This window comes from Rattus rattus, chromosome 9 (assembly GCF_011064425.1).
Source record: "Rattus rattus isolate New Zealand chromosome 9, Rrattus_CSIRO_v1, whole genome shotgun sequence".
In the NCBI taxonomy this organism is placed as follows: Eukaryota; Metazoa; Chordata; class Mammalia; order Rodentia; family Muridae; genus Rattus; species Rattus rattus.
In genome coordinates this window covers 5,375,100-5,387,506 of record NC_046162.1, presented here as the reverse complement: position 1 = coordinate 5,387,506, position 12,407 = coordinate 5,375,100, and the positions used below count along the sequence as shown (strand labels likewise).

Here is a 12,407-nt window from a genome sequence, read left to right as displayed (position 1 = left end):
ACAGAGCATGGGGGTAGCTGGTTGCCAGAGAATCCAAGGCTGTGGCATAACAGGGGCACCCCCTGCAAGGGTCATTGTGCAAAGCACTGCCTTCCTTCAGCACTTTTTAGGGGCTGGAGAGTCCCCCATTTCTTCCACCAGACACCTCCTCTGTCAGGCCTGGCAGAGTTAACCCTCTAGTTACCAGTCTGATCGAGGCTCAAAGCCCCAGCTCTTCCCCTCCCTCTTAATTCTGACTCTGATAAGAACCATGCTGGTTTACACAAAAGAATCAGTAAGCTATGGAGGAAGGAAGAAAAAAAAAAAAACAACAACAACCCTGCGACTTGGGAAAGCAGAAGCGAAAAGGGAAGGGACACGAGTGGGAGGTGTCTAAGGGGGGAAGGCAGGAGGCCCCTTGGGGTGTATCTCCCCATGACAGGTCCTGCCTCCCAGCTACCCCACCCACCCACTAGGGCCCAGGAGGGTGACAAGAACCTTCTTCATCTTCTGCCCTCTGGAGGCCCCCAGCCACTTCCTCTGCAGCCCTGCCCATTACCACTTCCTCTGCAGGGAGGCCACCATCAACATCCACTTGAAGAAGGCTCAGAAAGAAGGTCATGTTTCTAGACACAGAACCCACAAGGCCAATGAGCCACTAGCACAGGAGAGCAACCTCCTCTGCCTAACATGACCTGTGGCTTTCCTTCTGTTATCTGCAGGGAAAAAGGTGCCGAGCCCGGGCCAGAAAGACCTGCATTAAGTCTCAGTCCTGCCATGGAAAGACTGTGACTCTAAAAAAGTCCCTGGCCATCTCTGGGCCTCTGCCCTACCAGGTATAGAGTGAGGGGATCGACTATCCCCTGCCTCTCTGGAGGATAAGAGAAGAAGAAAAAATGGCGGACATTAACTAATAGTGAATCCTCCAGAGGAGACCTGCAAGGCTTGAAACGTGAAAAACGGTCAAGAACTATTCAATGAGCTAACACTTGAGCTCTCAGTGTCCCGGATGCTAGTGACTGATCACAGGCTGTCACATCCTTCAAGGACCCTGTCTAGTTACATCATTCCTGCAGCCTTTGCAGTGAATGAAAATCAGGCAGAGGCAGTCCACTTTCTCTGCCTCATGCAACCCAGGACCAGCAGAGTCAGGTACTCTCCATCCAGCCTCAATCCCTGGCAAAAGTCCCACTCCCACCCAAGACCCCCCTCTCACTCTCCCTCAGCCCACATCTCCTTTGTAAACTGGTGGCCCCTGCACTAGGCATTTGCCAGTTCCAGACTCTGACCTAGGCCCCAACCACACCTCATTCCTCTATCCCAGCAGGCTGCTCCAGTCTCCATCCACTGGCCAGTCTGACTCAGCCTTCATTCTTCATAAGCTCCCACAGTTGGGTCATAGGAGAGCTGGCTGTGTCCTCAGATAAGTCACTGCCCCTTTCTGGTCATGACCTTGTCCCTTTTCTCCCAAATCCTTCTGATTTGGAGGCTGATGACAGAAAGGACATTATCTGAGGCCAAAACTGCCACATTTAACTCCCTAGTTTGTCACTCAGGGCCCTCTTGACTGAGTTCCCACTATGACCTGAATGTTCTACGTCCCCCTCAGAAATCCATATATGGAAATCCTGACTCTAGGATGACAGCATTAAAAGTCTGGGCCTTTGACCCGGTGACTAGATTAAAGGGCAGGCCTTTGTAAATAGGATCAGAGACTTGATAGGAGAAGTAGACTTGAGGGCACTGGCTCGCCCCTCCACCACATGAGCGCACCGGGAGGAGGTTTGCCAAACACCAAATCTTTAAGAGCCTTTATTTATCCTGGCCTTCCCAGCCTCCAGCACTGTGATCACAACTGTACACATTTTATAGAGCTACAGTATACAGCCATGCAGACCAAGGGACTATCAGACGTAGCCTTGCCGTGACAGCACTCCGGAATACCTACTTCAAATGCTCAAACCCACTGGCCACTGGGAAGACAGGGGGGACACAGTGGGCCAGAGGTGCAGGGCTGAGCACCAGAAATCATGTGGGTCTGTACAGACCCAAGTTTGCCTCATGTAGGGACTTCAGAAGAAAACCGAACATCTCTCTGCCGATGTTTGTCAGACGCTAAAATGACCATTGTACTACCCAGTCACTGTTTCAAATACCCCTGTGTGGCTCCTGTGGTCTGTGGGTCATTCTGGGGACAGCAGCCAGGCTCCCCTGCTCCTACAGATGCGGCCCAGCAGGAACACTAAAAGCTATCAGTCAATGAGGATGCTTCCAGAGGAGACCCGCCACTGGTCTTCTATGAGCAATTTCCTGGTTTCAAATGCAGAGGTCAAGTAGCATCAGATTTAGGCCAGGGAAGGTCACACAAACCCAACCTCAGGTCACCAAGCTCAAAAGCCAGCTGTGGCCAAACCTGGTTCTACATGTCTACCCACTCATCAGACCAGACTCATTCTCTGCCTTCTCATTACCATCTGGCTGCCCAACCCACAGTCAGCTTCCCACTCTACGGCTCTGTGGTCCCCTGTTCAAGCTCTCCTGACAGGCAGCCCCCAGTTGTCGGCGACTGTTGAAGACTGCTGTCCTCCACGCAGCTGCTCAAACGCCCCCCACCCACCATACCCACACTGCTCTGTGGTGCAGCCTAACTCTCACGACAGCTCTGAGGAGGGCTAGCTTCTCAGTTCCACTCACACATGAGAAAACTGAAGCTCAGAGGCAAACCACTCACCCACCTCCCCCATCACACCGTTGTGAAGTGGGGCAGCCAAGGTTTGAACTCTCACCTCTGACACCAAGGTTTCTCATGTAACACATGTGAAATCTGTGGCTTCCACATCCAACCCTGGCTGAGAAACATTTTTTTTTGTTATCTGCATTTGTGCTGAACAGCCAGATGAACTATATTACAGATATGCTCATCTATTTAACTGGAGGACTCTGCCTCCCCCTCATGCCCCAGAGCATGTGACAATGTTCAGGTCAGTCTTGGCAGCCACAGCTTTGGTGATGCTGGTGGTGGTGGCGGCGGCGGCGGGAGTTCTGACATCTGGAGGAGACTGGACACAAACCGGTATGTTGAGAATATCTACAAGGCATAAGGCAGGTCCACAACTGTAAATTGAAATTCCAGGAGAGGGGATGGGGGGAGCGGGAGGGAGGGGCAGGCTGTGTCTGTGTTAACAATTCTGCAAGGCCAAAGGGCTAAACTGGAAGATTAGGGAGAATTAAAATGTTGCCAGACAAAAGACAAATTATCTTGGGCCATTTTCAGTCCCTTTGAGAACTCTCCACAGTTCATCCCTGTGTCTAACCTAAACATCCCTGCAACTTCCGAGACTTTAAAATGTGTTCTCAGCTGACTGCCAGATTGCACCAACCCCAAAGCCAGACACGTCTCAAAAGCATCTGAAGACTACAGCAGAGTTTCCCCACGTGGTTGCGACCCACCTACCCATGTCCCCACCAATACATTCATTATAACTCATTTTGCTCTGTGACTAATAAAAATCTCATGTGACCGCTTCCATGGGTGAGCACGGAAAAACCTGGGTCTGTGTCCTGGGCACCAGCGTTCACATTTGGTCCCAGGGTTGCTTGTTCCCTCTGAGGCGGGAACATGACACCCATGTCAATCAACGGTGCCCAGGCTCGAAGCCCAGGTGCCACAGTTGAGCTGCAAGTCTTTCCGCCTTGTCCCAGATAAGTGACAGTGGCAAGCCAAGACCTTCTCAGAAGCACCACCCAGAGTGTCAACAATCATAAATAGTCCTGGCTCTGCCAGGGAAGGGACCAGGGGTAAAGCCACTCACTCTTCTCTGTGGACGCTTCTCCTGCACTGTGGACACCTCCTCAGAGACATTGCCTCAGCTAAGAGGAAGCCACTGGCTTAAGAAATAAATGGGGTCACAGTGGAACACAGATCCTACTGTCCTCCATAGCAGCTGCCCTAGGGTACCCCGCAGAGGATGGCCCTGGGCTTTTCTTCCCCATCTAGGTGACCTCAAGAGATGGGGTGAGCATTAGCCCTCCTCCATCTAGCCACACCCATTCCTACCCACGCCTACTTTGAGATTGCTGGAAAGTGTCCAGTGTGTCAGGAGCTGACCAAAGCCAGCTGCGATGCCGGCGAGTGAGCAGAAGCAGACCCTTGCCAGGTGCCCTCGAGGGACATCGGGAGCCTTTCTGATGAGTGAGGAACTGCTCACAATGGCTTGGACTTGAGTTTAAAAATACTAGGCTGAGAGGAAACAAGGTTACTGCCTAGGGGCAGATCCCTTTCCGGAGTAGGAATAGAAGGGACCAGTAGGGGAGGAGAAAGAGGAGGAGGAAGAAGAGGAGGAGGGATACAGGAGGCCTCGGGTAGCCCCAGGGGAGCCAGGCGGAAACCCTGGCTTTCCAACACTGGGGGTGGGCGGGGTTGGCCTGGAGGGATAGAGGCTTCCAGCACTATGAGCCTGGCCTCCAAAGCCACCAGACCCGAGGGCACCTGATATCTAGACACAGCTGCCAAAGTCCCCTCACTCTCTGGGGACCCACAAGGACTCTGGTTGGCTGCTGCCAAGAGAGAGCAGCAAAAGGCCATCCATAAATGTATCTCACTGTATTTTCAAAATCACCCTCTAGTGAACTCTGCCGCTGTGCTAACTTTGAAAGTGCTGTTTGGTTGCCAGGGAGCTGAAGTCACCTTGATGTCGTCGTATAAGGCAGAAAAATGGTGGATGACGACTGGTCAGAGCAAATCTAAGGAGTTGCAAAGACACAAACACATAGAGGCACACACAGCGGGCCACCCTCCCTGCACCATTCTCTACCTATAACTTTCCTTCAAGATGTGTCTTACATTACAGGATACGTAAAGCGACAACTATACTCCCTGACAGGACGAGAATCAATCAATTCTATTTAATTAATTGATTAATTAATTAATTAATTTTATGTACTTGGTTAGTTAGTTTGGCTTTTTTCAAGACAGGGTTTCTCTGTGTAGTCCTGGCTGTTGTGAAACCCACCAGGCTGACCTCAGAAATCCACCTGCCTGAGTGCTCCTGCCCTGCCTCCCTGCCAGTGCTGAGATGAAAGGGGTGAAACTATTGATCAATCTTCATTTGTTAGTAGTTTAAAAAACAAAATGAAAAAGAGCCGGGGTTGGGGATTTAGCTCAGTGGTAGAGCGCTTGCCTAGCAAGCGCAAAGCCCTGGGTTCGGTCCCCAGCTCTGGGGAAAAAAAAAAAAGAAAAAGAAAAAGAAAAAGAGCCAGCCAGGCCCAGTGGCCCGTGGCTGCTCACCAGCCACATAGGGGACTAAGGAAGACTGCCTAAGGCCAGATGCTTGAGGTCAGCCTAAGGAACGCAGAAAGACCCTCTTTCAAAAGAACCAAGAACAGACACAAAAACCCAGGCTGGGAGAAAGACCTGTGGTAGGATGTTTGCCTAGTCTACAAAAGGACTCTGATTCAGCGCTGAGGAGTATAAACATAGTAACCTATCAACTTAAGGAGACTTTTTCTTTTTAGTCCTTTCACCTCCCCCACCACCATGTTGCTTTTACAAATTGACCTTTTAAAAAAGTTTACAGAGCCTAAGCAAGCTCCAGAGGGCAAAGACATCACCTCCCACCAGCCTGGTCTGTTTCATTTTATCCTCTGTGGCCCCTCAAGCACTGGAACGGGTGACTGGCCAGCACCTCTGCACTAGGCTGTGCTGGGGACAGTGCTTTTCCACTGTAGAGACTAAACACTTCCTCTCCCCCCTGCCCCACCTCAGAGAAGACGATTGCTCATGACAAGACCTCTGAAAACATGTCACCCATGAGCCTCATTTTGAATTCGAGCAATGAACCAGAAATAATTTTCTTTCAGAACCAATTTTCCATCACACAACAATGGGGTGAGGGTGGCTGGACTAAATCAGTCCCCTTCTCTCCAGGCTGAGGCTGACAGACAAAGAAGGACTTGTCAGAAAGCAGAGGGGAGCGGGGGGACCAGGGGTGGTGAGTCCAGGGTGCATACCTCTAATCCCAGCACTCAGGAGGCAGAGGCAGGTGAATATCTGAGTTCGAGGCCAGCCTCCTCTACAGAGTTCCAGGACAGCCAGGACCACACAGAGAATCCAGGTCTATGAACCAGACGGCAGATAGAGGTCATGGCCTTTGATTTGAGAGGTCTTAGTTTTAGCCTACTGAAGTCCTCCAGGAGGGCCTGAGGACTGCAGGAATGAACTTCGGCTAAAACAGCATGACACATGCTGAGGTCAAGGTGATAACACAGACTTATGTCATTCAGTAGTGGGGGACATCTGACAAACGCATCAGGTGATTCTGTCGTCACAGGAGGGATAGCGTGTACTGACACAATCCTAGATGACCAGGGCTCCACAGTGTTTAGGCAGAGATCACATACGCGTGGTATTAACCTATTGCTACCAGAGCCATGTGAAGAAAGCAGCACAAAATTCGGGGCTGGGAAGACGACTCCATTGATACGATAAGAGCTTGCCTCACAAGCTGAGTTCAGATCCCAATACCAGGCGTGTCAATACAAAACCTGTAATCCCAAAGCCATGGAGGCAGAGGCAGGAAGAAGATCCCGGGGGCTCTCTGACCAGGTAGTCTGGCTCAATCTGTGAGCTCCAGACTCAGACCCTGTCTCAGAAAAATACTGGGGGGAGTGAATCAGGAAGAATCCCAATGTCAGCCTCGACCCTTCACACACATGCACACACGTGCATGGGTACCTGCTCACTTATGGTACACGAATACCAAACAGAACCAAACCAAACAAAAACTTGCCAGGTGGTGATGGCACATGCTTTTAATCCCAGCACTTGGGAGGGAAAGGCAGGCAGAGATCTCTGAGTTCAAGGCCAGCCTCCCCTACAGAGTGAGCTCCAGGATAGCCAAGACCACACAGAAAAATCCTGTCTTAAGAAAACAAAGCAAAACAAACAAAACAAAACCCTTCATCCCAAAATGAAAAGATACTTAACCAAGAGAGAGGGCAAACTGAAGACAGATTGAGCTCCTGTCAGCCTAACAGGACGCTCTGTGGGAAACTTCAAAACGTTCAAATGTGTTCTAGAATAACAAGAGGAAGCATCTCCTAGTAGTCACACAACAGTGACAGTCACCTGTCATCCTCGTTGAGCATCCTGCGCCCCAAGCCGCCCCACACGTCACATTTCTACACAGGTGATGCGAGCACTGAGGTGACAAACACCCGAGGAATGCGTTGCATGCAAGAGGGCACAGCACTGAGCAACAGAGGTGTCTCTGTCCCTTTATAGGGGTCCATCTTTGGGCAACCCATCACCGACCCTGACAAACTATCCAAGAGTATCAGCTGTCACGTGATCCTCGGGGGTCTCCCTTTCCCTGGTCTTGCTTCAGAGCCACTTTCCAGTTTTGGGAACTAGGGACACTCTTCAAAGGGGTCTGTATGCTTTGGGGAATGGGAACCAGCAAAATAGTGGGTTACTGGAGAGCTCCCTTCCTCAAAACTACCTGAGAACAGAGGAATTTTACCCAGCAAGCAGCAACGACTACGGAGATGCTTACCCTTTAGAAAGCAAAGTTCTATGTGCAAGTTTAAAGAAAAATGAGCCATAGAAAGCCAGAACAGGACACCTGGGGACGAACGGGCAAACTAGAGACAGATGAGGTCCTGCAGCCTAGCAGAATGCTTTACAGGAAACTTGCAAAGGGTGGGAAAGGATCTGAAGTAACAATTGAGAGTTCACAAGAAGGTGATTCAAAGTCCCTAACAGAGAAAAAGGAACACAGAGAGACAAGCGCATGCACAGACAAACAGCTGAACATTAGAGACAGTGAGTCAGGCCAGAGGCCCTCACAGTGGTCAGGACACTTTTGCAGGAGCAGGCAGCATCAGAGAGAGCTGAGAGGCTGCGGACCATTTCCAGACATCACTAGGAGAATGCAGCAGAGGAGCAAGGCCTGGAGGACGGATGAGAGGGGAGACTGGCCCCTGCCCTCAAATGTGGGCAAACCCCTTAGCCAAAGTGTTCCATCCAGTTGGAATGCAGGTGACCTCTGCTTGACTCTCCCAATGGAGAACTTTGCCCTAGCAGGGGTTCCTCAGACCTCCCACAGGAAGTGCAACTGAGAGAGGAGGTCTCCAAGGGTCTGACTGGCCTCAAACTGCCACTGCTCCAAGCCCTGGAGCACTGCAATCTGAGTGCTGAGTAGGGCCTGAGTCTTAGCTTCTGGTTTTTTGTTGTTGTTGTTTGTTTGTTTTGTTGTTTTGTTTTTGTTATCCAGAGACAGGGTTTCCCCGTGTAGCCCCTGGCTGTCCTGGAACTCACTCCGTAGACCAGGCTAGCCTCAGACTCAGACCTGCCTGCCTCTGCTGGGATTGAAGGTGTACACCACCATGCCCAGCTGAGACTCAGTTTCTAACGAGCTTCCCAAAGATGCTATCACCTCTCTCCTAGGATGCGCACTTCTGGGACAAGAAGCAGACCAACTCTAGCATACCGACTTCAAGTCAGAGTGAGCAAGCCCCAACTTGAGGAGCTGGAAAAGCCCTTTCTGGGGTCCAACATCCTGAAAGGGTCAGTGAGGCCTCCAACTACAGAAGCCCCAAGGACAGTGACATATGGTTTAGGAGGGCAGTTAGGCAGCTGAACTATGGGAGTCTCCCAAAAGGACTAGGGAATGCCAGGCTGTAGTAGCCAAGCCTACAGTCCAAGCTGCTCCAGAGATTGAGGCAAGCAGATCTTGAGTTGGGAGACCAGCCTGAGCAACAAGACTCCATGAGGAAGGGGTTTTGGGGGGCTGGGGGGTTGGGAGGAGGAAAGACTTTTTTCCTGGAAAGGGAGGAAATGAGAAAGGGTGGAGTCAAGATGAGTTAGGTACTTTGAACAACAACCCAGGCACTCAGAATTGGCTCAGAGGACCAAACCCCAGGAGCTGTCCGCGTGCACACGTGTCTATAAGGAATCATCTCTCTGCCCCACCCACTCATCCTCAGCCGGTCTTCCTCCAGGGAAGAGGTAACTGCAGACAGGGAGCCTCTGGTGACTCAGGCGTCCAGAAGCCAAATCTGTGCCCTGCAGCTGCAGTCACAGGACCCTGTCCTCGCTTTCCGTTGAGCCCTCTAATACCAAGCCTGTCTTCCCTCACTCCAGGGCCCCTCTGCCCTCCCGTAGTGAGTACCGGTCGGTCGTAGGCTCATCTTCAAGAGTGTCCTCAACTCCCAACCCTCTCAGACACAGCCCAGAGTCTGAACATTCCCACAACGTCGGTGTAGCCCCTCTTAGATGTGTCCCTATCACCGTGTTCCGGGAGATGCCTGGGGTAGCCCCCCTGGGATGCCTCAGTCCTACAAATGTCCCTTTGTGTCCTGTGCGGGGCACACAGGAAGTGCTCAGAAGCAGCTGCGCGGGGGGTCAGAGGCTCGCAGGACCTGGCAGGTTCAGCAATTGGGACCCTCACCTTGTAGACTTTGCCGAAGGCGCCGTCTCCCAGCTCGCCCACGATCTCCCATACGTCGTTGGGGTCCAGGTCCCTGCGGACATGCTCGTATTCACGGGACTTTCTCTTCTCGAAGGTGGATAACCGCAAGATGCGGCGAAAATTGGCGAAAGCCATGGTGGATCCGGAGCGCGACGACAGGACGCGCGGCTTCGGAGAGCCACCCTCCCCCAGCGCAGCACCGGCCGAGTGCGCCCGTGGCGGCAGGGGAGCTGCCGGAACCGCGGCCCGCCCGCCCCGCCCCGCCCCCTCCTGGACCCGCCCGCAGGACGCCGGCACCCGCGAGCGCGCCTGTCCCCGCCGGCTCCACCTGCTCCGCGGCGCCCCGAGACCCCTCAATTGGCTGCGGGAGCTCGCGGCTCCGCCCGCGCCGCGGGGCACTCTGGAGACTGTAGTCCGCCCAGTGGCCGGCCCCTGGGCCCGTTGCGCGTCCCGGAACCCCAAACCCCCGGGGTTCAGCTGGTGTCTCGCAACGGCCGTCGGTGTAGAGCTGCTGCAGCCGCGCACAAAATGCGCCCTCGGCGGCCTGGCTCGCCAGCTTCCCGCGAGAGACGCCCGCGCCCCTCTCCCCGGGGTTCACCCGGGTCTTCCGTGCTCTTTGCCCCAAAGTTCACTCAGTCCCAGATGGCCTTCGCCACACTTCCTACGCGGGTCTCGTGATGCCTCTGAGCCGCGCAGAAAGCAGAGCCCCGCGGCTACGCGTCCCCGAATCCGGGCGTTCCCCGCCCCCGCCAGCCACGAACGGCCAGGACTCTGGACAAGAAACAAGAGTCCCTTTAGGACCTATTAGGCTTCATGGTGGGTTAGCAAATATATTCCTTATTAAGTAAAACTTTCAAATTATTTTGCGAATTAAAAAGAAAAAAAAAACCGTTAGCGATAAACCCGGTGTCATCTCGGAGACTTCTTCCTCTAACCTGGCGGAGAGACCCTCATCCCTCTACCTTAGCTGCGGGCGTCCTGCAGATTGCACAGCGTCTTTCCCTGGTATCAAAACGTGGGTTCTAGTGACTGTGCTAGGGGTTGGGCAGCTACTGAGTCTTTGATGGTGACCCTCACCTCCTGAACAAGAGCGTCTCACACTTAGCTCGAAAAAGCGTTTAAGTTGTTGCTCTCCTTCGAAAATATCCCTTGAGCCGCGCGCTAGCGCCAAGGGCTGTTTCTTACTTGGAAAGCCGGATGGAGAGTGAATGCGGTGCGCGGAGAGGGGGTGTGTGTGCAAAGGGCGCCCCAATAAAGGTTGCTCCAGTTCCAATTGTCTCCACCACTGAATAAGTGCGGGGAATTTTTATAATTAAAAGAAGGAAGTGTCATGCAACACTTTTCTCGTTGAGTCAGCCTGCGGACCAGCCAAAGTGTACATCTGCCACTTTGTCGAGTGGGACCTGCTGAAGTCTGCCGCTCTACCGGGTGGACAGAGGCTCAGAATGAGCTAACCAGTCCCGGGAGCTCCAGAAGAAAACAAAGTAAGGATAAAAATGGAAAGGTCCGTTAAAAGATGTCATGTTACGTGAAAGAAGCCAGACGCAAAGACCGCACGAGGTATGACTGCATTTTTATGACCGGTCCAGAAAAGGCAACGCTGTGGAGAAGCCGGTTAAGGGTTGGCTTCAGGGACTTACTGGAAACTCAAAGGGGTGATGAAAATGTCGGGTGGTGGCAGCGGAGGAGAACTACAGGGACAGTTCTGTAACTCCGGAAACTTGCCCCAAATCACGAGTTACTTTTGTTTTGTAAGGTGTTTGGGGCGGCGGGCCGGGGGGAGGGGGAGAGGGAGCGGGGGCGGAGATGTAACTTATGTAGGAAACCACACTGGAGAGTAAAAAAGAGGCTCAACAGAACCTAAGCTGCTTTGAAACATGTTAAATCAGGGTTTTATTCCTCCACTGTCTCTGGTACAGGGCTTCACACCGATCTAGTGAATGAAGGGCTGTGCCCTTCCCCCACACTACTTTCTGAAACAACTTAAAATAGAAATTAGTAAGTTCGATTAATAGTGCTTTTGCTGTGCTTATCTCAATAAATGAGTCTGAGTTCGCACAGTTTTATTAGAGCCTTTCAGTTCCTTTGAGTTGCTGGCCCCTGTCCTCTGCCATTTTTGTTTTGTTGAATTTGGAGCACATGGGAGGGTTGGGGGTGTTTCGTTTGAAAGGGGGTTGCTCAATGTAGCCCTGGCTGCCCTGTTACTTGAGGCTGGCCTCACAGAACTCCTCCTGCCTCTGCCTCCCGAATGCTGGGAATTAAAGGTCAAATTGGGGCCCTACAGCATCTTACCGTTCTGTTCTTTCCTTGTCCATTAAAAAAATTGGATTTCCTGTCTTTTTGAGTCTAGGAATTTTATTGTTTATTTGTGTGTGCATTTGTGTGTGTGTGTGTGTATATATATATATATGTGTGTGTGTGCGCGCGCGCATTCATGTGGGTGTGTTTTCCAGTGCATGCGTTCACATGCGGAGGTCAGAGAGCCACTTGCAGGAATTGGTTCTCTCTCCCACCCTGTGGGTCCTGAGGATTAACTCAGGCCCCCCTGGCTCTCCTGAGCCATCTCACTTTGTAAACATATTATCTTGTTGTGTTTAGATATTGAAAATGGTTTCTGCCAACCTTTCATCCATCTGTTAACTTCCCCATGGTATCTTCTGCTGAACAAGTAAGTATGTGGAATATTGATATGATCTGGGCTGCTTTTATGTTCGTATGAGTATGGTATTTCCCTGCTACTGACGGCTGACCCCAGGTTCTTGTACATAGGAAGCATGCTCTGTGAAGGAACTCCAGCCCCATGGAGAGCCAAAATTTTTAACTTAAAAAAAAAAAATTCAATTTAGCTGAATGGTGGTGGTGCTCACCTTTAGTCCCAACAGGTGTATCTCCAAGTTCGAGGCCAGCCTGGTCTACAAGTTAGTTCTAGGCCAGCTAGAGCTACACAGAGAAACAGTG

The 12,407-nt window shown here is 51.9% G+C and overlaps 1 protein-coding gene across 1 annotated transcript in view; it reads right to left on the bottom strand.

Moving 5' to 3' along the window:
- Stk10 (serine/threonine kinase 10) overlaps nt 1-9,680 on the bottom strand; it is an 88,454-nt gene extending 78,774 nt beyond the window's left edge. Inside the window, exon 1 of the mRNA XM_032912813.1 lies at nt 9,429-9,680. Coding sequence (XP_032768704.1) covers nt 9,429-9,584 — 156 coding nt within the window. The 5' untranslated portion in view covers nt 9,585-9,680. The remainder of the gene's footprint in view (nt 1-9,428) is intronic.
- Between the last annotated feature and the right edge of the window lie 2,727 nt (nt 9,681-12,407).